General features: G+C 45.7%; 1 protein-coding gene across 2 annotated transcripts in view; it reads right to left on the reverse strand.

Moving 5' to 3' along the window:
* Positions 1-25,455, reverse strand: part of TRIM9 (tripartite motif containing 9) — a 137,192-nt gene that overhangs the window by 12,016 nt on the left and 99,721 nt on the right. For both annotated transcript variants that reach the window (XM_078780866.1, XM_078780869.1), the window contains exons 5-6: positions 12,848-12,958; positions 9,638-9,791 (exon numbers count right to left, since the gene is read on the reverse strand). In XM_078780866.1, the coding sequence (XP_078636992.1) occupies positions 9,638-9,791; positions 12,848-12,958 (265 nt within the window). The remainder of the gene's footprint in view (positions 1-9,637; positions 9,792-12,847; positions 12,959-25,455) is intronic.

A 25,455-nucleotide genomic window follows, 5' to 3' on the forward strand; every position in this document is an offset into this window, starting at 1 on the left:
CCCTCCAAATCTTCCCCATAACCCCTCCCCTCCAAATCTTCCCCATCACCCCTCGACTCCAAATCTTCCCCATCACCCATCCCTTTCAAATCTCCCCCCTTGCCCCCTCCCTCCTAAACTACCCCCTCATCCCTCCCCGCCAAGACGCCCCCTCGCCCCTCCCCTCCTAGAATCCTGCCTCACCCCTCCCCTCCAAATCTCCCCCATATCCCATCCCTTTCAAATCCCTCCCCTTGTCCCTTCCCTCCCAAACTCCCCCCTCACCCCTCCCCTTCAAATCTCCCCACCCTCATTGCTTCTCAATTTCCCCCCGCTCACTCCCCCTCCTCAAAGCGTCCTCCCCGCTTCTTCCCCCTTCAAACTCTCACCTCCATCTCCCCCAACCTTCTGCCTCGCTCTTCCCCCTCCTCAAATAACACCTCATTGTGGCTCACCCAATCACCATCAAACCTTTTGTCCGCCCCATCCTTCCCTTTCTCCGAGCTATTCTGAAATCTCTGACACACCTTCAACAGCTCTCCCTACCTCTTCCACCTCTTCCACATCTTACCCTACCCCTCCTCCCCCCTGTTCTGTATCTGATGCTCCCCCTTCCTCTTCATTAACGGTATGGACCTCAAACATCCGGGGCCTTCGTTCAAACTTAACCGATCTCTCCATACAGGTTGCTTCTGTCAAACCAGACGTGATCTGCTTAACAGAAACTTTCCTCCTTTATGATGTCTCTGATTCCATAGTATCTCTCCCGGGCTACTCCCTCCTCCGGTATGATAGACCTGAGCCTCGTCCTGGAGGCGGGGTTGCTATCTTTATCAAAAACTCTCTTCCTCACTCGCCCTGCACTGCACTCTCTCCACCTCACCCCCAGGAATACCTCTGGCTACGGCTTCCCCTTCGCTCCCACCTCTTGTTCATATGTGTGTTGTACCGTCCACCAAACAGTGATGACTCCATCTACATCTCGCTGTCTGATGATATGGACCAACTTCTATCTACTCATCCCAACTCTCTCTTCCTCATATGTGGTGATTTCAACTGTCATCATGCCAGTTGGCTGGGTGTGGGTACCTCTCTCACCAGCCATGGCTCCTCAGCAAAGGACTTCTGCGACTCACTGGGACTGACACAATCTGTCAATTTCCCGACCCGGATCTCAGTCAACGGAACATCTTCTCTTCTGGACTTGGTTATGACTAACTTCCCTGAAAATGTCTGCTGCTCTTCTTCTGCTCCGATCGGAACATCTGATCATGTCCTTGTTAAAGTGGACATCTCTCTGACCATCCTCAGGGAGCCTGCTCAGCGTCGACGAGTCTGGCATTTCACTCAGGCCAACTGGCACGGTCTTCAAGCAGCCATCAATCATCTGGACTGGTCTCCCATCTCTACCACCTCTGACATCAACTCATCCTGGGAATTCTTCCAAAGTAAATTGCTCTCTCTCATGCACAGATTTATCCCATCTCGTCTTCAGTTGTCATACCCTTCCTCCCGTCCATGGTACACGGAATCTTGTGGTGAGGCTGTTGCCCAGAAACAACTTGCCTTCGTCTCCTGGAAAGCAAATCCAACGGAAGGAAATCTCATTTCCTTTCACAAAGCCCGAAACAAGTGTGTGTCCACCCTCAGGAGAGCCAGGAAACAATATCTCTCCGTTCTCAAGACCGAACTCTCTTATCTGTCTCCCTCTTCCAAATCCTGGTGGCGTCTGGTCAAATCCGTTTCTGGTGTTTGTTCCCCCTCCATCCCCTCCCTTACCTCAAACGGCTACACAGCTGACTCCGCACGTGAAAAAGCTGAATGCCTCAACTCTGTGTTTGCCTCTAAATCTTGTGTCCCAAACCCATCCCTCTCTGTACCCACCATACCCAGTCGTACCCTGCTGCTCCTGGACTCCGTGTCCTTTCCTCCTGACAAGGTGGAAAAGTTTCTGTCAACCCTCGACTCTGATTCTGCAACTGGACCCGACGGCATCAGCCCACGGGTCCTAAAATCCTGCTCTGCTGCTCTATCTCACCCTCTCTCTGTTCTCTTCACCCTCTCTTTTGCTCAAGGTCAACTGCCATCTGCTTGGAAATCAGCCAACATCACCGCTTTGCACAAAAAAGGTGCAAAAACAGATCCTAGCAACTACAGACCAATCAGCCTTCTCCCAATTATCAGCAAAGTCATGGAATCCATCATTGCTTCTGATATGAAATCTTTCCTCTTCTCCAATGGCTTGATCTCTGATCATCAATTTGGTTTCAGACCAGGTCACTCTACTCTGGACATGCTGCTTCTGCTGTCTCAACAATGGATGGAGGTCCTCAATGCCAAACAGGAAATTAGAGCTGTCTCCCTCGACATATCACGTGCCTTCGACACGGTCTGGCACCCCGCTCTGCTCACCAAACTCTCCTCCTTTGGTATCCATGGAAATCTCCACGCATGGCTGGCGGACTTCCTCTCTAGTCGTCGTCAACGTGTGGCCCTGAATGGGTTTCTCTCATCTCCTCTTCCTGTTCAGGCTGGAGTTCCCCAAGGCAGTGTTCTGGGCCCCGTGCTTTTTCTGGTCTTCATCAATGATCTCTCTGACTCTCTCGAAAATCCTCTCTATCTCTTTGCTGATGACTCCACTCTCTGCCGCTCCATTCCTCTTCCCTCAGATCGGCAGTCTGCTGCCTCCTCACTCTCTGAAGACCTGGACAAAATCACAGACTGGTCAAACAAGTGGAACATGTCTTTCAATCCTGACAAATCTCACACTCTTACTATGTCTCTCCGAAAAGATCGACTGGACAACCCTCCCATCTACTTTCTCAACAATCCTCTCCAAGAAGTTCTGTCGCTCAAGATTTTGGGTCTCACTATCTGCCATGATCTTTCTTGGGAAAACCACATTTCCAAGCTGGCCTCCAAAGCCAGTCGCCGACTGGGCATCCTCCGTCGTGCGAAGTCCTTCCTCGGCACACCTGAGCTCCTCACCACATACAAGGCTTTCATCCGCAGCTCAATGGAATACTGTTCTCCCCTATGGGCCGGTGCTCCTACCTCACACCTAGCTCGGCTTCACGCTGTTGAAACCAAAGCTTTCAGAATTATTGGAATCTCCCGCGATGAAGCTATCTCTGAGGGCCTTTCACTCACTCACCGCAGGCAGGTAGGTGGTCTTTCTGTCTTCTACCGACTCCTCTCCGGCCTTGCACCCCCAGCTCTCTCTGTGCTCTGTCCCCCAAATATTCCTACAGGTCGCACAAGATCTGCCAGCAACCCTCTGATGGTTAAACTGCCGAAATCTCGGCTCTCCGCTCACCTTCACTCTTTCATTCCTCTTTTCTCCCGCCTCTGGAACAAACTCCCTCACTCCCTTCAATCCCACTCCTCCCTCCAGGTCTTTAAAACAGCTGTTCACCACCATCTCTTATCTTCCCCCATCCAAAACCTTGATCTTTTCTACCCCCGCTAATTCACCCCAGATCCACCTTGTTTGAAATTCCAACTTCTTTCCTGGAAGTCCTGGCAGTGTCCATATGTTTTATACCTCTCCCACTGCCCCCTTCCCACGCCCCCCCCCCCCAAAGCCCTCGCCCTCTCTCAGATCTCTCGATGTCTCCATGTCTCTCGGTCCCTGCTCTCAAATGTTGTGTTTGTGTCCTTCCCCCTCTCTCCCCATCTTGTCTACCGCTCCCTATGTTATATGTTTTATGTGTCGGTTTGTCTTTCTGTGTGATTAATGTTCGCTCTTTCACGAGCCTCGATATTGTATACAAAAAAAAAAAAAAAAAAAAAAAAAAAAAAAAAAAAAAAAAAAAAAAAAAAGGGTTGAAAGGTATGTTCCAACAATACATAATTAATAGACGTACATAATTAATAGACAGGATGCAACCGGTGCTCAAACAGTACGTAATTAATAGACACATAATCACAACTTCACGGCTTTACTGGGGTCTTCGGTGTCTTCCGGTTATTTTGGGTCCTCAGGGTCTTTTGAGTCTTTCAGCGTCTTTGGGTTATTTGGGGTCTTCGTGGTCTTAAGGGTCTTGCGGGACCTAAAGGGTCTTCAAGCGTCTAATCTAAGGGATCTCAGCAGTCTAAAGGGTCGAAAGGTATATTCCAACAACTCGTAATTAATAGACGTAGATAATTAATAGCCAGGATGCAACCGGCGTTCAAACAGTACGTAATTAATTAGACAGTTTCACGGCTTCCCAGACGTACGGATTCACGGACCGTGTTTTTCGGTTTTATATACAGTCGGACCCCGCTATTCGGGGAATCCGCGTATTCACAGTTGATACAAATGTGACATGTTTCTCTATTCACGGAAAAATGTCCTGCATATTCGTGTTTTTTTTCCCCTTTTCGCGGCTGTGTTCTGCGAAATTGCGGTTTTCTTTTCCCCTATTCGCGGCCATGTTCCGCGAATTCGCTGTTTTTCAAGGGCGCAAAAAAAAAAATTCACGAGCCGCTAGCTTGGCACATTTATAAAACCCATCCTTTACCAGCAATGCAAAAAGCAGCTGGACATACGTAAAAAAAAAACATCTACAAGCCGTGAGCATGACCTCCTGTGTGACATGCGTTTTCATGGCTTTTGCGGCCGCGTATTCGCGGGATATAGCACTAGATGTGTAAACAAGTCAACTCCGTGAATTTTAGAAAGCAAACGCTTCATTAAATCTATTACAGTTTGCAATTTACGGTAAAGCATCATCAGAGATGTTACACAATGAAAACGCTTCGGGGGATGTTCCATCAGCTACAAAAACATGTCAACCCCGCAAATTATAGAATGCAAATGCTTCATTAAATCTATTACGTCTTGAAAATAGCAGATAGGCTCGATACCCACAATGCTCTCAATCCTTCATATACAGACTGACCTCGATTTCGATCATTGTTCTTGTCCCATTGCTTTGACCTGTGTTTTTGACTTGCTCTGCTCATCATTCAATAATGGCTCCCAAGCGCAAGACCAGTGCCGGAGAAGCGTTGACTATCAAGTGTCAGAAGAAAGTGATGAGCCTTAGCCAGAATGTGGAGCTACTCAACCGGCTTTCGAGAGGAGAGAGTGCGGCCTCTGTGGGCAGGCATTATGGCGTCAACTAATCCACTGTTCGCTACATACGGAAGAACGAGAAGGTGATTCGTGACAGTATTTCAGCGAGTGCTGTATCAAGTACGAAGGTGGTCACCCATGTCCGGGAGGTCCACATAGAAAGGATGGAGAAGGCTCTCAGCATATGGATCGAGGACAACATGCAGAAAAGAATGCCTTTGAGTGGACCTCTTATTCGCGAAAAGGAAAAACGAATTTATGATCATCTGCCTGGCGCGGGTGGTGCCAGCATGAGTGATGCACCGAGCGATGACGGTACAAGCAGTGCGACTTCATTCACTGCAAGCAGGGGGTGGTTGCATCGTTTCAAGGAGCGGTACTGTCTCAAAAATGTGAACGTCTTCGGGGAGCGTACCTCTACGAACCACGAGGTGGCAAAAGCGATCCCTGCTCAACTCGCGAGGCTGATCAAAGAGAAGGGATACCTCACAGAGCAGGTGTTCAACAATGACGGGACTGGCCTCTTCTGGAAAAAGATGCCCACGAGAACTTTCAGCTCGAAACGCAAAGAGACTGCATCGGGATTCAAGGCTGCCAAGGACCGGGTATCTCTTCTCCTCTGTGCAAACACAAAAGGGGACCTCATGCTGAAACCCATGATGTTGTACCATTCCCTGAACCCACGTGCTCTCAAGGGCAAGAACAAGCAAACTCTGCCGTGTTTTTGAGGGCCAACAGGAAAGCCTGGGTGACGACAGCAATCTTTCTGGACTGGTTCCATAATTGTTTTGTCCCTCAGGTGGAGAGGTACATGGTGGGCAAAAACCTTCTGTTCCAGGTTGTCTTGCTCCTGGACAACGCTCCTGGCCACCCCGCAAACCTGAACGTAGCTCACCAGAATGTCGAGGTGATCTTCTTGCTGCCCAACACCACCTCCCTCATCCAGCCACTCGACCAAGGTGTGATTTCAACGTTTAAAACGTAATACACCCGTCGCACCTTTCGCCGCATTTTGGATGTAATGGAATCCAACACAGGGCTCGCCGTCGGGCAGTGGTGGAAGGATTTCAACATTACCCACTGCATCGGCACCATCAAGGAGTCGCTGGATGAGGTGAGAGCCTCCACCATCCGCAGGAGGCACAACCTGCGGCCACAGGCAATCAGAAACTTTACTGGCTTTTCCGATAACAATGAGGAGAGGCATGTGATTGTCAGGTTGGCATGGCAGTTGGGAGAGGAAGGGTTTGATGACATGTAGCCTGAGGAGTTGGAGGCTCACATTGCCTCACATGGCGACAACCTCACTGAGGAGGAGTTGGAGGCCATTATAACGGTTTCCGAGGAGGAGGAGGCAGGCAGTGATGAGGAAGAGGTGCCGAGGTCTAACCTCACAGTCCAGTTCTTGGATGAGTTGCTGCATGGCATGCGGGCGCTTATCGACAAGTTGGAAGATGCTGACCCAGTCATGGAGAGGTACCTCAAGTTCAAGAGGGGTTTGGATGATTTGCTTCTCCCCTACAAAGAGCTGCATCGAAACCTGCGGCAATCTGCCAGGCAGCTCTCCATTACCCATTTCGTTCACCCTGCTCCCTCCAACTCAACACCACCATCACCCTCCTTTCCTGCCGTCCTCTCAGTGTCCTCACCAGCATCCTCACCAACACCCTCAACTGCTGTCTGTCCTGCCTCTCCCTCAGTGTACGACATTGCAGGACTATCATTTGGGTCATCCTCAGAGTTCGAGGAATTCATGAGATTTTAATTCATCACCATTATCATCATCACCATCGTCGTCATCATTTGAAAGTTGCGTGTGTTTGTAGAATATAAATTTTAAACGTTACATGATGTTGTTGTGGGTTTTTTTTTCTTTCATGGTATGGTATGGTTAAGCACTTTTAATAAACTGTAAGTGCATTCCTTCAATAAATTGGAAATGGTACCTGGTGTTGTGTTTTTGTTTTTTTTGTAAGCATTTTTGTGAAACTGTAATCATGTGCATTTGGGTTCGAAAACATTTTAGACTATTAAAATGTTCCTCTTTGAATCAGGAACCGCCGGGAACCTATAACATATCCCCCTTTTCCCCATTGAAACAATGCCGCGGCATACATTTGGTGGATTTTCGTCGACCTAGGTGGGATTTTCGTCGACCTTGGTGGATTTTCGTCGACCTTGGTGGATTTTCGTCGACCTTGGCGGATTTTGTCGACCTTGGCGGATTGTAGTCGATCTCAGCAGATTTTAGTCGACCTTGGTGGATTTTCGTCGACCTTGGCGGATTTTCGTCGACCTTGGCGGATTTATGTTGACCTTGGCGGATTGTAGTCGATCTTAGCGGATTTTAGTCGACCTTGGTGGATTTTCGTCGACCTGGGCGGATTTTCGTCTACATTAGCGGGATTTGTCTCACCATTTCCGGGACTTTCATCGACATTTGCGGATTATCTTCGACATTCTCAGGATTTTGCCTCGCCACTCGTGGTTTGGTCCTCACTATTCGCGGATTTTCGCGACTAGGGAACCTATGCCCCCCTTTTTCCATTGAAACAATGCCCCACTATTCGCATATTTATCTCTATATATACAGTCAGGTGAAAAAGTAAGTACACCCCATGTAAAGTTTTGACTTTTCCAACATATTTCAACATACAGCTATTTGATCTTCATTTCAACAATATTGATAGATAAAGGTGATATAATATAACAAATATCATGAAACATTTACATTTTGAAGTCCATTGTATAATTTAAATAAACATAAATGCATATATCGCATGTGGAAAAAGTAAGTACACCCCTACATTTATCACTACTTCAAATACCTAAAATTAGAATCAGGTGCACCAGCTCAGGTGCAAATGATTAGAACATCGTTAGAGAGGATCTTGGAGGAACCTGTCTTATTTAAACATCAGACATTTAGTTTGGTTTGCTCTTTGTTGTTTAAGTGTGCGGTGTCACCATGCCTAGATCAAAAGAGCTCTCTGAGGCCTTCAGAAAGAAGGTTATAGATGTCTACGAGTCTGGGAAGGGATTTAAAAAGATCTCCAAACAATTTGAAATCAATCATTCGACTGTCCGGAAGATCATCTACAAGTGGGGAAGATTCCAAACAACTGCCAACTTGTTCAGGCCAGGCCGCCCCAGCAAGTGCAGCCCGAGAGCAGACCCCAAGATGCTGAAAGAAGTCTCTAAAAACCCCAGAATGTCATCACGGGACCTACAGGTAGCTCTTGCCACGGTTGATGTCAAAGTGCACGAGTCTACCATTAGAAAGAGGCTGCATAAATTTGATCTACATGGGAGGTGTGCCAGGAGGAAACCTTTGCTGTCCAGAAAGAACATCAGGGCAAGACTAAAGTTTGCCAATGAATGGCAAATGCTCACCGAGGCAAAGACCAGCACTTCTGGAACAATGTGTTCTGGACAGATGAGTCAAAGGTAGAGCTATTTGGCCACAGTACCAGAAGACATGTTTGGCGAAAACCAAAGACAGCATTTGACCCCAATAACCTCATACCAACTGTAAAGCATGGTGGTGGAAATATTATGGTTTGGGGCAGCTTTGCTGCATCAGGGCCTGGGCAGCTCACCATCATAGAATCCACTATGAATTCTTCATTGTACCAGAGGGTGCTTGAGGATAATGTGAGGCCATCTGTCGGAAAGTTGAAACTCAACTGAACGTGGACCTTGCAACATGACAATGACCCTAAACGTACCAGTAAATCCACCAAGGAATGGCTGAAAAGAAAGAAATGGAGGGTTTTGGAATGGCCAAGTCAAAGCCCGGATCGAAATCCCATCGAGATGTTGTGGGGGGATTTGAAACGAGCTGTGCTTGCAAGAAACCCCTCAAACATTGCACAGCTGAAAGAATTCTGCATGGAGGAGTGGGAAAAAATTTCTCCCACTCAATGTCAGAGGCTGGTAGACAGTTATAAAAAACGCCTACTTGAGGTTGTTTCTGCCAAAGTGGGCAATATCACCTATTAGAGCCAAGGGTGTACTTACTTTTTCCACATGCGAAATTTGCATTTATGTTTATTTGAATTATACAATGGACTACAAAATGTAAATGTTTCATGATATTTGTTATATTATATCAACTTTATCTATCAATATTGTTGAAATGAAGATCAAATAGCTGTATGTTGAAATATGTTGAAAAAGACAAAACTTTACATGCGGTGTACTTACTTTTTCACGTGACTGTATATATGTTAGTTGGGTTGACTGCAGCTAGGTGTCACTGTTGAGTCGTTTGTTCCCGCTTCTGTGTTTCTGACCAACTTGGTCGTGTGTTTTACCGCTCCCCAAATAAACGTGGATTGTGTATTACCAAACCCGTTGGTGTTCTGATCCTCTCCTCATTGGCACAAGGCAAAATAACTGACAATGAAACCTATTTTCCCCAAAATATTTACTTTGGAATTGCAGCCATATTTGTTTTAAGTTACAAAAAAAATTAAGAAACGACCTCCAAAGTTGCATGATGATGTTTTGTCGAGCCTTTCACGACAGGAGGGCTTTCTATGTTTTACATAAACGCAGACGTCAGATCAAGCAGGATCGTAAAATAATTCTCACCGTGCCGCTGCGTGAAATCCAGCTGGTGAATAGACTGTAAAAGTGGTTCACTGTCCAACACCAAGTCCAGACCTGCGGTGACTCGTGCCTCAAATCCCAAGGCACTCCACTGCTCTGTATGGTGCTGCAGGCGACGAGTCAATGCTTCCGCTATCTGCGACCAAATAAGTGCTCACTCAATGACAATAATGGAAGTACAGTACCATTAAATGCTGCACCCTTTTGTTTATGTTTCTTCCTAAATAAGAATGATTAACTTCATACTGGTCCAGCAAGAACCACAACTCAATATGAACCTTTTCAAAATCTCCAGTGAAATTTGATGAGATCTTATCAGATTCCTACGAGATCATGTGAGAAATTACATGTGATCTTTGAGAAGCAAGTTTGTGGTTTTATTTCCTTTTTCATCTCACTCGAAGGGGTTTGCAAGAATATTGTAGTGTGTGTGTGTGTGTGTGTGTGTGTGTGTGTGTGTGTGTGTGTGTGTGTGTGTGTGTGTGTGTGTGTGTGTTTATGTCCGTGTCTATATATTTTCTTTTTCTTTTTAAAAGTGTTTTTCTAGGCAACCACGTGTCTGATCGATGCGAAACTTTAAACAGAGAAGCGACTACCCATTGATCATATTTTATTGATAATGCTGACATCATACATAGATCATATGCTATGGCAGTCATATTGGATTAAAGGAAAAAATTTGGACATCTTTTACTCCAAAACAGCTCAATGGAAAAAAATTTAAACTTGGTGTATGTCATAATCTCCGCATGGGATATATAGAATGACAACAATGGCATCATCAGTGAAGTGGTATTCCAGCCATAATTGGTTGAATCGAAATCCTTATCCGAAAAAACTGAAACTTCATATATCTGATTTACGACCCGATGTGGATGAATAATGAAATGTATGACGCCATTGGTCACGTGGTGTAGAGGCCATATTGGATTGGAAATAAAAACATTAAAAACATTTCTTCACCAGAACAGTTTAACAGATCGATGTGAAACTTCATACATATGATCGACAATCCATGTTGAATATAGTTTGAAATTGTTTTCATATTCACCTTCATTGATGCAATTTAGACTTAATTTCCACAAAAGTGGTTGTTCAAATATCCTCATAATTCATCAACAATGAATGAAGCTATGGATAACAGCAACGTATGTGACATAATAGGGCATATGGGCCATAATAGTAGCATGTTATAGGAGAAGTGCAGAAGGCATGATGTAGCCATATATATATATATTGTTGTGGAAATGAGAATCGTGTTTTTTTTATTGTTGTAAAAATATCACCCTCCTTCCTCCAGTTGTGTATAAAGGTCAAAGGGCGTCCCTTAGTTGGGTCATATACAATCGCGTTAGCCAATTATAGATTTCCTGCTTGTTGGTAGTTATTTCCTTATTCTGTGTATTAGGTTAAGGCTTTGTCTTCCATTAATTAATACTCCATTGCACCGAATTCAAATAGAGTAGATTCCCTTTCATTTCGATTCCCTTTCATTCCCAATCCTAAAGCCTCGATTGCCAACTGCATTCGCCGCCATTGCCATGTGCTCCGGCTCGGAGAAGAAAGGCGGGTCTCCACCTCGTCATAGAGGGGAGGAGTGAGCCAGCCCTTGCCGACCAACCCAGAACGAGGGGTTTGGCTTTGAGAGGGCGTGGGGAGAACCATCGAGTAGGTTCGCGAAGTTTAAAGGGTGTGGCCTATATAACCCGTGGGAGACGCCCCCACCACGAGATGCGCCTGAGATAAGTCCAGAGGAGGTGAGGTGAGCTTCGGAGAGAGACGCACAAAAGAGTCCACCGCAGCTTGTGAACAAACCGCAGTTGAGTCCACCGCAGTTGAGTCCACCGCAGCTGAGTCCACCACAGTTGAGTCCACCACAGTTGAGTCCACCGCAGCTGAGTCCACCACAGTTGAGTCCACCACAGTTGAGTCCACCGCAGCTGAGTCCACCGCAGCCGAGTCCACCGCAGTTGAGTTGAGCTTTGACGGCAGTTTCGACCCGCTGCTACGAAGCAACGCCGCCGTGCGAACCAGATTGAGGAGGGTCGGCGGCCGCTCACCTCGAGCCTTGCCGTTTACACGAACAGGACCCGCATCCTTCCAGCTCTGTGGACCACCTGGACCATCCTCTCCTTCCAGCCAATTGTTCCTGCCTTCATTCCCCATTCGTGTGAGTCTGTCTTTGTTTGTTCTGTCCTGGGTTAAGTAAGACTGTTTATAGGTAAGCTAATTTGCACTGTTTCTTCTTCTTCTGTTTTTATTTTATTATACTTCCTCCTCCTTGGTTGCTTTCAATTGTGTAAATAGTAAATAAATCATATTTGTATTTCTTACCCTTTGCCTTTCTTTCCTCTACATCCGTCGTTGTTGTCTTTTCCCCATTGAATACCTGTGGCACGATTTGGCCAACGTTTGAGAATCGGGTCTAGTCATTGTTAACAGTTCGTGCCGCGGCTGCCATCCGCTCGGCAAATTACCATCTTATCCGCGGTCGCGAACGAAGCTGCTCACCAGCCTTTCCGGAGGTCGCGGTGCAGCTTCAGGGACCACGTCGGTCAGTCACAAATGAGGGGACTAATCCCCCCTCGAGAAGGGATCCGAGGCCGACGTTGGGTTCCGCAACAATATATATAAAATTTTTATTTTGTTTTATTCTTTCTTATCTTATTTTCCTATTTTTGTGCAGAATGTGCACGTGAGGCACGACTATGCACTCTACAAGTGCTGTTTTGGTTAATACTTGTAATCTGAACAACCACAATAAAAAAAAACCACCGTTTAGAGGCCATTTTTCCCCGCAAAGCGGGGGTTGGCCTTTTCGGGGACCGTGCCTTTTCGGGGACCGTGGTAGTTGTTGTTTTTTTTGGTCCCCTTTTTGAAGCAATGTTTTACGGCCGGATGCCCTTCCTGACGCCAACCCTTTTTGCCGCCTTCAACGACAAACAGGGAATTACCAGTGAACTGGTACTCAATTAGCCGACCTCGGAAGGATGACAGGCTGAGTCAACCCCCCTGGCATTAATTCGGCGATCGACCGAGATTCGAACCCAGGATCCTAGGATCCTAAGCCGGCACTCTAGCCGCTAGCCCAACACCAGACACAAATTAATCAATAAATAATAATTAATTAATCTGAACAACCACAATGATGGAAATATTCCGAGATTCATCAAGACATAGCACAAGGCTTACCAGCAGGAAGCCAGGTGGGTCGTTCTCCTTCATCACTTCGAGGCAGTACTGCATGAGGCCAGTCGTTTGCCTCAACTTCAGATTGCAATGACTCATCTGGTCACGTGCTACCTGTTGCATACCAACACGAGGTCAAAATCAAGTTAGGCCCATTTTTTCACAGAAAATTGGTGTGCTCATGACAAGTCGTGATCACTACTGGCCCAGAGACAATTCTGGATAGGTTGCCACACCATTGCCACGTGCTGTATAGGTAACGGAATTTGAATTCGTCCAGGGTACTTGCACACAATCTCCTACACTTTAAAAAGACACCATGTGCAACACCATATAATTCATGTACATATTAAGAAGAAGAATCACTCATTTTGCATATTCAGATGTTTTTCCTTTGCTGGGGGACACAATCCTGGACGGGTCGCCACTCCGGCGTAGGATACTCGAATGGCTCATTCTTCCCAGTAAGCTGGCACTCATTTTTCCCAAGGTCGGAACGATGACAGGCTGAGTCAACCCACCTGGTGTTAATTCAACGGCAGACACAAACTCAAACACAGGGCCCTAATATCTTAAGCCAGCCACCTTAACCGTTAAGCCAACACCAAGCTTCATGTGCACATTAAGGACACAAAAACATGGCAGAATTTCTTACCTCCCTGTACATTACCTTTTCAGTCCTTTCCTTTTTGCTCCCTGTCTTCCATATCTTCCCTGTCCACTATTTGTTTCCTCTCTACCTTACATTTATGGTTTCCTCCAACCTTAAGGGCTCGGGCAAAGGTCCTTTTCACATAAACTTTGAATCAACTCTTTTGTCGTGCTGATAGACCTATAGCTGACACAGGTCTGTCAAAGTCTGGTTCGCTGGTTGAAACGTTTTGGGATGGCCTGTTTAGTATTCCCCTCTGAGTACTTCACCATGCTGAAATCCCAACTTCAAATCCTATCTACTTTCTTGATTATTGTTTTCACATTACATGATCTAAGGCTCCTAGTGAAGCTGCCACACACACATACATGAACAGACTATAAAAAGCGACACAACACACAAAACTGTTAAGACGAGACAAACGCAGCCACTGAGCTTGGAGGAAGTGCCGCTCTGACCTGGGGACTCTGGGTAGCAACAACATCACAAAATGGCGCCACCTTTCTCACCACATTCAGCAGGGCATTTCATACGAAGGAAGGACACTGATGTCCTGTATAGGTATAACTATAAGCACTCACCACCCTGAGCTTCAGATAGCTATTCAAGAATATACAGTCATGTGAAAAAGTAAATACACCCCATGTAAAGTTTTGACTTTTTCAACATATTTCAACATACAGCTATTTGATGTTCATTTCAACAATATTGATAGATAAAGGTGATATAATATAACAAACATCATGAAACATTTACATTTTGTAGTCCATTGTATAATTTAAATAAACATAAATGCAAATTTCGCATGTGGAAAAAGTAAGTACACCCCTACATTTATCACTACTTCAAATGCCTAAAATTAGAATCAGGTGCACCAGCTCAGGTGCAAATGATTAGAACATCATTAGAGAGGATCTTGGAGGAACCTGTCTTATTTAAACCTCAGACATTTAGTTTGGTTTGCTCTTTGTTGTTGAAGTGTGCGGCGTCACCATGCCTCGATCAAAGAGCTCTCTGAGGCCTTCAGAAAGAGGGTTATAGATGCCGACGAGTCTGGGAAGGGATTTAAAAAGATCTCCAAAGATTTTGAAATGAATCATTCGACTGTCCGGAAGATCATCTACAAGTGGAGAAGATTCCAAACAACTGCCAACTTGTTCAGGCCAGGCCGCCCCAGCAAGTTCAGCCCGAGAGCAGACCGCAAGATGCTGAAAGAAGTCTCTAAGAACCCTAGAATGTCATCACGGGATCTCTAGGTAGCTCTTGCCACTGTTGATGTCAAAGTGCACGAGTCTACCATTAGAAAGAGGCTGCACAAATTTGATCTACATGGGAGGTGTGCCAGGAGGAAACCTTTGCTTTCCGGAAATATCATCAGGGCAAGACTAAAGTTTGCCAATCAACACCTAGGCAAAGACCAGCACTTCTGGAACAATGTGCTCTGGACAGATGAGTCAAAGGTAGAGCTATTTGGCCACAGTACCAGAACACATGTTTGGCAAAAACCAAAGACAGCATTTGACCACAAGAACCTGATACCAACTGTAAAGCATGGTGGTGGAAATATTATGGTTTGGGGCAGCTTTGCTGCATCAGGGCCTGGGCAGCTCACCATCATAGAATCCACTATGAATTCTTCATTGTACCAGAGGGTGCTTGAGGATAATGTGAGGCCATCTGTCAGAAAGTTGAAGCTCAACCGAAGGTGTGCCTTGCAACATGACAATTTGTATACTGAATCGAGGCTCGTGAAAGAACTGACATTTACTTCACAAACAAATCAACCAGACAAGCAAAATATATAAAAAGAGGGAGCAGAAGACAAGAGAAGGGGAAGCACACACACACTTGAGAGCACACAACATTTAAGAGCAGGGACCCTAAACATACCAGTAAAGCCACCAAGGAATGGCTGAAAAGAAAGAAATGGAGGGTTCTGGAATAGCCAAGTCAAAGCCCGGATCGAAATCCCATCGAGATGTTGTGGGGTGATTTGAAACGAGCTGTGCATGCAAAACATCGCACAGCTGAAAGAATTCTGCATGGAGGAGTGGGCAAAAATTTCTCCCAGTCGATGTCAGAGAATGGTAGACAGTTATAACTATAAGAAACGCCTACTTGAGGTTGTTTCTGCCAAAGGGGGCAATACCACCTATTAGAGCCAAGGGTGTACTTACTTTTTCCACATGCGAAATTTGCATTTATGTTTATTTGAATTATACAATGGACTACAAAATGTAAATGTTTCATGATATTTCTTATATTATATCACCTTTATCTGTCAATATTGTTGAAATGAAGATCAAATAGCTGTATGTTGAAATATGTTGAAAAAGTCAAAATAGTCCATGGGCTGAGTTGGGTTTACATGCACCCCTCCCCCCCCCCCCCCCCCCCCCACAACTTAACTTCCCGGGTATGTCCATGAACCCCCCACCCTAGGGGTTAGGAAAAACCATGTTAACAGAAAAAAAACTCATTCCCAAGGTACCTCCCACGCATATTTTGATGTTACCCCTCCCCCCCCCTGTCAGTGATTTCCGAAAATTAGGGGTAGGCGAAATTCAAATGGCCATAACTTTTTACCTAGTCATCCTATGGTTGCATATGACCCCTCAAAATGTTTATCCTGGGACACTCTTTACAATGATATGTGTTATATGCAAATGAGGTCACTAATGAGGTCACCAGAGGTCAAACTATGAGGGAATGAGTTTTTTTTCTGTTAACATGGTTTTTCCTAACCCCTAGGGTGGGGGGTACATGGACATACCCGGGAAGTTAAGTTGTGGGTGGGGGGTGCATGTAAACCCTACTCAGCCCACGGACTAAAACTTTACATGGTGTGTACTTACTTTTTCACGTGACTGTATGTGGCTATTGTATGTTGTTTCTTTTGGGTAATAGTCGGAGGTAATGCTCTATGGGGGCTGGCAGGATGACCTAGAGGTATGCAGACTCGCTTCGAAGCTGCCCAGTCTGGGTTCGAATCTCGGCCCAAATATAATCTGTCATCCTGGTGTTGGCTTAGCGGTTAGGGTGCCGGCTCGGGATCCTAGGATCCTGGGTTTGAATCCCGGTTGATCCCTGAATTAACACCAGGGGGGATTGATTCAGCCTGTCATCCTTCTGAGGTCGGCAAATTGAGTACCAGTTCACTGGTAATTCCCTGTGTGTCGCAAGAGGCGACTAACAGGGTTGGCGGCAGAAGGGCATCCGGCCATAAAACATTGCTTCAAAAATGGGACCAAGGTGCCCGTAAAAGGCCAACCCCTGCTCTGCGGGGGAAAATGGCCTCTAAAGGTGGTTCTTCTTCTTCTATCCTGATGTTTCACTGGCAGGGTGGTCCAATAATTAAAGTGCCTCAGATGGACGTAAAACTGGGCGCCCCATCTGTTGGCATTCATTATATATATATAAATAACCACCTTTAGAGGCCATTTTTCCCCGCAAAGCGGGGGTTGGCCTTTTTCGGGAACCGTGGTTGTTGTTGTTTTTCGGTCCCCTTTTTGAAGCAATGTTTTACGGCCGGATGCCCTTCCTGACGCCAACCCTTTTTGCCGCCTTTAATGACAAACAGGGAATTACCAGTGAACTGGTACTCAATTAGCCGACCTCGGAAGGATGACAGGCTGAGTCAACCCCCCTGGCGTTAATTCAGCGATCGACCGGGATTCGAACCCAGGATCCTAGGATCCTAAGCCGGCACCCTAGCCGCTAGCCCAACACCAGGGTCTGTGAATGAGCATTCATTGGTGGATGTTAAAGATCTTGCGGTGTCCTTCGCAAAGAGTAGGCCAGGTATGAGTGGCACCTTGAACAAAGTACAAATTCGTGCCCTAACTTCTGCTGGGAAGATGGAAATCTCTTCCTCCAAACCCCTCTCCTCTTCCCCAATGTGTATATATGATATCCAGGTCCAACCAGAGCCGTCTTAACGCATGGGCATGCTGGGCAGCTACCCAAGGGCCTCATGATTTTAGGGGCCCCATGATTTTTAGGAGAAATTACTAAATGATACAAAATACTATATCTTAGAATAGAGCACGCCACATATCTTATTATATATTGTTACGGTCCGCGGATTAGATGTTATTTTTACCGAGCGGTGGTGTAACCGCGGCCGAACAGTTATTCCCCGACTAAAACCCGATTTACCCAACGTTGGCCGTATCGCGCCACAGCTACTCAATCTGGAAAACTCTAAAGCGACCAAATGCAAAGAGGAAGAAGACGTACAGAAGAGTAACGGGATTTATTATTATTTACACACATAAGCAAAAAGAGCAGTCACGATTATTTATAGGGAACATGAGACGCAGGTCACACAGTGAAGATTACTAGCTTATACAGACTTAGTTACTACCCAGGACAGAACAAACAAAGACGACTCACACGGGGAATTGCAGAGTGGATTGGCTGGAAGGAGGTGTGTGGCTGGAGGGGGAGGACGGCACGGAGCTGGCTGGAGCTTGATCCCGCACGGGACGTCGGGCTGGACCTCGACGGCCGCTGATGCCACCGATCCTGTCGTGTGTGCGGGATCACGGGTCGGTTCGCGGGTCGGATCACGGTCGGAGCCGACGCGCTGGTGGGGGGTCTGGCGTGACGGGTTCTCTCCTCTCTCTTTCTTTTGTCCAACCACTCTTTCTCCAACGCAACCACTCAACGCAACCACTGACCACCCCTGACGACCAACTCAGCTCTTGTCATGGACCTCTCTTTTCAGGCTCATCTCCTTGTCTCAGTAAAAGCGCATCTCTTCTGACGACCCAGCTCTTTCCTTGGACTCATCTCTCGTCTTTGTAAAAGCTCATCTCTTTGTCTCTGTAAAAGCGCCTCTCTCCTGGGGGCGTCTCTCATGGGTTATATATAGCCCCACCCTTGAACCTTTGCGAACCTCCCCGATCGCTCTTCCTCCGCCCTCTCACACCAAACCCCTCGTGCTCGGTTGGTTGTTCGGGGCTGGCTCACTCCTCCCCTCTATGACGAGGTGGAGACACGCCTTTCTTCCCCAACCCTGCCTCGTGGCCAATGGTGGTTGAAGAAAACCGCCCAAAATGCAGTTGGCCATTGAAATGAAATGAAAGGGGAGCTACTCTTATTTCACTTGGTACAATGGAGTATTTAAATTAATGGGAGACATGGCCTTACCCTAAGACACATAATAAGATATAAGCTACTGAACAAGGGTTTTATCGGGTGCTGCAATGTGGTGTTTATGGAATAACTACCGAGACGCCCTTTTTATCTTTACACTACGTAGGTATTTACAAGGAACATGACATTTACAAAGGGTGATCTTTACAACAATTTACACTACAACAACAAAACAAAAAAAACCATTCTCATATCCACAACAATATGATGGATCAGCGGAAAAGATACTTCTGCACAAAAGTGAAAAATTCAAGTTGGAAACATTCCTTTCTATTCTGGACTCTCTGAGCTCTGACCTGACAAAATGTGCAGAAGCCTACGAATGGAATGGAAATCTGTTGTCCTTCTTCGGTCAATTGAAAGCAAATTATTGATTCTGATGAGCAAAACAAAAAGTGTGAAAAATTGGCTAATGTGTACCATGAAGACTTTGATTACGGTGAACTTCTAAATGAATGCAAGCAGCTAAGGCACTACGTGGTCCACGATGAAGAATGTGAGACTCTCCCTGCGGTGTACAGCAAACTAATTTCAGATAACTTGAAATCTGTGTTTCCCAATGTTGAAATTGCACTCAGAGTGTTCATGTGCATGATGGTGACCAACTGTATGGGTGAACGCTCATTTTCAAGATTGAAACCAACAAAGAATCAGCTTCGCAGCACAATAAGACAGTAACGTTTGAACTGGCTTTCACTCATGTGCATGGAAAATTAGAACGCCACTCAGTAGAGCGCATACTCCCGCCGTGGGTCCAGTTGGAATAATACGTTTTGTTCAACATCCCCTCTCCCCAAAACAATAACTGAAAAAGAAAGTAGGCCCTAACTGTCACAGAATTTATTTTGATATATCTCGGAATTGGAGGAGAAAAACATCATTTAAGAATAAGAATAAAAGCTTTATTGCAGTAAAACAGAAAAAATCTTTCCCAAAAAATTCCCCCAAAAAATTCCTGGACCCCAAATAATATCCTGAGCTTCACCAAAAACGAATCAATTCTTCCTTATCCCAAGGCCAATCATCCCACCAACTTTCATCCAAATCCGTTCAGAACTTTTCCAGATATCTTGTTTACAAACACACGAACATACGAACACACACACACACACACACACACACACACACACACACACACGGACGGACACGATCGAATGCATTACTCCCTGGCGGGAGTAATAAACCTGAAAGTCGCAGAGCCAGAACCAGAATTATTTATTTGGTCTGGGAAGCCCATGCGAGGTTTCTTCTTCTTCAGCCTCTCACAACCCTGGGTGAATATGCGATCTTTTAAAAAAAAAAGTTGGAATTTTGTCAAATCTGTTTTATTCGTTTATTAATATACCTCAGCCATTGACAAATCTGGAATTATAATTTTATTTGAGGTTCAAATTAACCCGGGACATTGTGTCAAATGATGCCTGCAAGTCTGCACATGTGATAAATAATAATTAATCGTCCACAGTCGAAGACTTCTTCTTCACGGAATAACAACTTCTAGCTTCCAAACCGTACATCCAATCATCTTCAAATTTTGCACACTTGTTACTCTTCATGACTTCTACTACAGTATGAAGTTTCACGTCGATCAATGAAGTTGTTCAAGAGATATAGATGTTTTTATTATTTGCGTTTAATTAACGATGTCTGCCAAACCACGTGACATATCGCAAATTCCAAAAGGACATTTTAGTAGACTGATATGCTGAACAGATCTGTGAAGTTTCCCCTCGATTGGATCACAAATGAGGGAGGAGCTAGGTTTTAAAGGTTTGTGCTTAAAAACGTCATAACTCTGAAACCATGTGATGCATGACGTCATGGTCGCTGACGTTTTTGTTTGTCATGGGTATTCGATTCTGCCTGCAAAGTTTGGCCTCGATCTGTTCAGGCGTTTTGGAGAAAATTGGATTTTAATGTTTTTCAATCAAAACAATATGGCGGCCGAACCACGTGACCTGTGACGTCATAATTACCATTAAAATATTCTACAGACCGAGTCCCTCCTATGGTGAAAATTTTCTCTCAATCGCTCCAATTATTGCAGAGAAAATGGTTTTTAAAGGAAAACAGAAAGAAAATTTCCCAAACAAAATTCCCCAAAAAAATTCCTGGATCCGGAATAATATCCTGAGCTTCACCAAAAACGAATCAATTCTTCCTTATCGCAAGGGCAATCATCCCACCAACTTTCATCCAAAGCCGTTCAGAACTTTTCCAGATATCTTGTTCACAAACACACGAACACACATATGCGCACACACACACACATACACACACACACACACACACACACACACACACACACACACACACACACACACACACACACACACACACAAACACACACAATCGAATGCATTACTCCCTGGTGGGAGTAATGACATCCTGAAGAACATTGATTTACAACCAATTAGAAAACAATTCTCTGCAAAGAAATGTCGCAAACGTTTGTGTTGATTAATTCTAGCTATAATTCTTGCTATTAATTCTTGCTATTAATTCTTGCTATAATTGCTATAATTCTTGCTATTAATTCTTGCTATTAATTCTTGCTATAATTGCTATAATTCTTGCTATTAATTAGGTTTACTCTCCATAAATGGAGAGTAACCTATTATTACTGCTAGAGTTTTTCTTATTATTATTATTCTTCCGCCCTATTTTGCACCTCCGAAAACTTCATAATTAATGTTCTCAGCAACCGCTGGTCAGATTGACAGGAAATTTTCATCAAATGATCCTCTCGGCTCCTATAATTTTTTCATGCTAATTATGACGTCATAGGTCACGTGGTGTGGGCGCCATCTTGTAAAAAAATTCAACTTTTCCCCTCTGTATCTCCGCAACGGCTCAATGGAAAAATTTGAGGAATGGCTCATTCTAAAGAACTCTTCAATGGGAACAAAAGACATGTGTATCGAGTATATTAAAAATGCTAACGTTAAGAGGTAAGAATTCGTCAAACAAAAAATTTTCATCCCCGAAAATGGGATTTTTTCCCCAGATGCTTAGTTAAAAAAAAACTCAGAATGCGAAAATTTTCGAAGTCATACGTCACATGGTTCGGCCGCCATCTTGTTTTCCATGAAAAAACACAAAAAACCCTTTTTCTCCGCAACGGCTGAATGGATCGAGCCCAAACTTGGCATGCATATTCGCATACCCATGACGAACAAAAAAGGCAGCGAGCACGACGTCATCCGACACGTGGTTTCAGAGTTATGACGTTCTAAAATTTCAAACTAGAAATGGAATCACCTCCATAATTTGTGGAGATATCGAGTGGAAACTTTACACAAATGTTCCTCATGGGGGGATGTTTCATCGTTACTTGAGACGTTTTGATAAGTCACATGGTTTGGCCGCAATAAATAATGGAAGTTTAAATTTTAAAAAGCTTGTAACTCTTGAACCACTGCATGGATCGACTTGAATTTTTAATGCAATGTGGCTCTCATCAAGCGAAACAGGTTTGCAAACTTTCAAGATGATTGGATGTACGGTCGCGAAGCTATAAGTCTTTATTTTTGAAAGAAGAAGAAACACACCATTTTGTCTTTCCAGAACATGCTCACGATAACGCGATCTCCCGCAGTCATTTGAACTTCAAAAAAAATTATAATTGCAGATTTGTCAATAGATGAGGCATATTAACAAACGAATGAAACAGATTTGCTCAAATTTTGACTATTTTTAACTCGATCGTATTTCACTGAAAGTAAGCCCATCAAAGCGCGTACGTAATACACGAAAATACAGTGGCCCATTTGCGTATGTACAAACATCCATCCACATATTACGTACGCGTCCACACGTGACCTTGCGCTCCAGCGCTTCCATTTGCGCATGCGCGATTTTTTCAGCGTTTAAGTGCTTCGTTGCACCACCTGCGCATGCGCAGGGTTGGCGGGATTGACGCATTGGAATGTTTGGTGCTGTGCGAGAAGGAAATGGCTGTCATGGTCGTAATTGGTCTTGAAATTTGCGCAAATAAATGCCCTACACGATGCCGTTTATTTCGTCAAAATCCATCCAGCCGATCTGAAGTTATATGAAGAAATGCATTTACGCCGTGACGTCATCACGCGATTTTCGAATGCAGACGTCTTTTCGGAAATTAAATAAAGATAGAAATCGAAATGAATCATGTCCGCGATCTGCGCATGCGCGGTTTTCTCAGTCGCTTTTCAGTGGCATCGCAGTGCAACCCATCTGCGCATGCGCCAGCTATTGAAAATTGGGTCGCCACTGCAAAATCCAAGATGGCCGCCACCATGTATGTCTGAACCTTGCAACCTGCATATCTTGAAAAATAAGCAAAGTAGCAACTTCTAATTTGGTGTGTGGGTGTATCTAGGCACAAGGAAGAACGCTATCGAAAATTGGGTCGCCACGTCAAAATCCAAGATGGCCACCACCATATATATGTCTGACCTTGCAACCTGCATATCCTGAAAAATAAGCGAAGTAGCAACGTCTAATTTGGTGTGTGGGTGTACCTAGGCACAAGGAAGAACGCTATCGAAAATTGGGTCGCCACGTCAAAATCCAAGATGGCCGCCACCATATATATGTCTGAACCTTGTGAGCGGAATATCTTGAAAAATAAGCAAAGCACCAACTTCTAATTTGGTGTGTGGGTGTATCTAGGCATAAGGAAGAACGCTATCGTAAATTGGGTCGCCACGTCAAAATCCAAGATGGCCGCCACCATATCTACGTCTGAACTTTGTGAGCGGGAAATATCTTGAAAAATAAGCAAAGAACCAACTCTAATTTGGTGCGTGGGTGTATCTAGGCATAAGGAAGAACGCTATTGAAAATTGAGTCGCCACGTCAAATCCAAGATGGCCGCCACCATATATATGTCTGACCTTGCAACCTGCATATCTTGAAAAATAAGCGTGTGTGTGTGTAGGGGGGGTGTGTGTGTGCGTGTGGGGGGAGGGGTGTGCGGGTGTTTGTGTGTGTGTGCATGTGTGTTAGGGTTGGGGTGGGGTGGGGGGATGTGTGCATGTGTTTGTGTGTGTGTTAGGGGTGGGGGTATGTGTGTGTGTTTGTGTGTGTGTGTGTGTGTGTGTTGGGGGTGGGGGGGATGTGTGCATGTGTGTGTGTTAGGGGTGGGGGGGATGTGTGTGTGTGTGTGTGTGTGTGTGTGTGTGTGTGTGTGTGTGTGTGTGTTGGGGGTGGGGGGTGGGAGGACGTGTGCATGTGTTTGTGTGTGTGTATGTGTGTGTATGTGGGTGGGGGGTAGGGGGAATGTGTGTGTGTGTGGGGATGTGTGTTGTGTGTGGGGGGGGGGGGGGTGTCAGGGGATGTGTGTGTGGGATGTGTCTTGGGGGGCGGGGGAGGGGGTTGTGCATTTGTCTGGATATGTGTGTGCGTGTGGGGGGAGGGTGTGTGCGCGTGTTTGTGTGTGTGTGTGTGTGGATATGTGTGTGTGTGTGGTGTGTGTTGGGGGTGGGGTGTATGTGTGTGTGTGTGTGTAGGGGGGATGTGTGTGTGTGTGGGGGTGGAGGGATGTGTGTGTGTAGGTGGGGGGGGGGGGGGGGGGTTGGTGTGTGTGTGTGTGTGTGTGTGTTTGGGGGGAGGGGTGTGGGTGGGGGTAGGGGGATGTGTGTATGTATGTGTGTGTGTTGTGTGTGTGCATGTGTGTGTGTGTGTGGTGTGTGGGGGTGGGGGGATGTATGCGTGTGTTTGTGTGTGTGTTAGGGGTGGGGGGGATATGTGTGTGTGTGTGTGTGTGTGTGTGTGTAGGTGGGGGGGGGGGGTTGATGTGTGTGTGTATGTGTGTTTAGAGGGGGTGTGCGTATGGGAGGAGGGTGTGGTGGGGATAGGGGGGATGTGTGCGTGTGTTTGTGTGTGTTAGGGGTGGGGGGATTTGTGTGTGCATGTGTGTGTGTGTTGGGGTGGGGGGGGGGGGTGTAGAGATGTGTGCGTGTGTTTGTGTGTGTGTGTGTGTGTGTGTGTGTATGTGGGGGGAGGGGGTGGGGTGGAAGGGGATGTGCGTTTGTGTGGATATGTGTGGGTGTGTGGAGGGAGGGGTGTGGGGGTGTTTGTGTGTGGGTGTGTGTGTGGATATGTGTGTTTGTGTGTGGGTGTGGATGTGTGTGTGTGTGTGTGTGTGTGTGTGTGTGTGTGTGTGTGTGTGTGTTGGGGGTGGGATGTGTTTGTGTATGTGGAGGGGGGGTTGGTGTGTGTGTGTGTGTGTGTGGAGGGGTGTGCGTGTGGGGGGAGGGGTGTGGGTGTGTGTGTGGGAGGGTGTAGGGGGGATGTGTGTGTGTGTGTGTGTGTGTGTGTGTGTGTGTGTGTGTGTGTGTGTGTGTGTGTGTGTGTGTGTGTGTGTCGGGGTTGTATCCAAGGGGGTTGTGTCAAAGCATGTCCAATGAAAGTGGGGTTGTATCACAAGTGGGGTTGTATCAAAAGTGGGGTTGTATCAACAGTGGGGTTGCATCAAAAGTGGGTGCGAGTAAACCGGTCATCACTGCCAGCAGTTTTAAAGTGGCAGTTCTAGTTCTTGCTATAATTCTTGCGATAATTCTTGCTATTAATTCTTGCTATAATTCTTGCTATAATTCTTGCTATTAATTCTTGCTATAATTCTTGCTAATTCTTATATGTTTAATTTTACTGAAAGTTTTAGTTTTCATTTCAGTGGGTCGGTGCGCAGGGGCCCAGTACATTGCTTTGCCCAGGGCCTACAATGCTGGAAAGACGGCCCTGGGTCCAATCCCAACTCAAAGTGGTGACCGGGTGTAACAGAAAATGCGCAGTACTGATTAGGTAACGGGGCTAT

Source organism: Myxine glutinosa, chromosome 1 (genome assembly GCF_964187855.1).
Source record: "Myxine glutinosa chromosome 1, kmMyxGlut1.1, whole genome shotgun sequence".
Classification (NCBI taxonomy): domain Eukaryota; kingdom Metazoa; phylum Chordata; class Myxini; order Myxiniformes; family Myxinidae; genus Myxine; species Myxine glutinosa.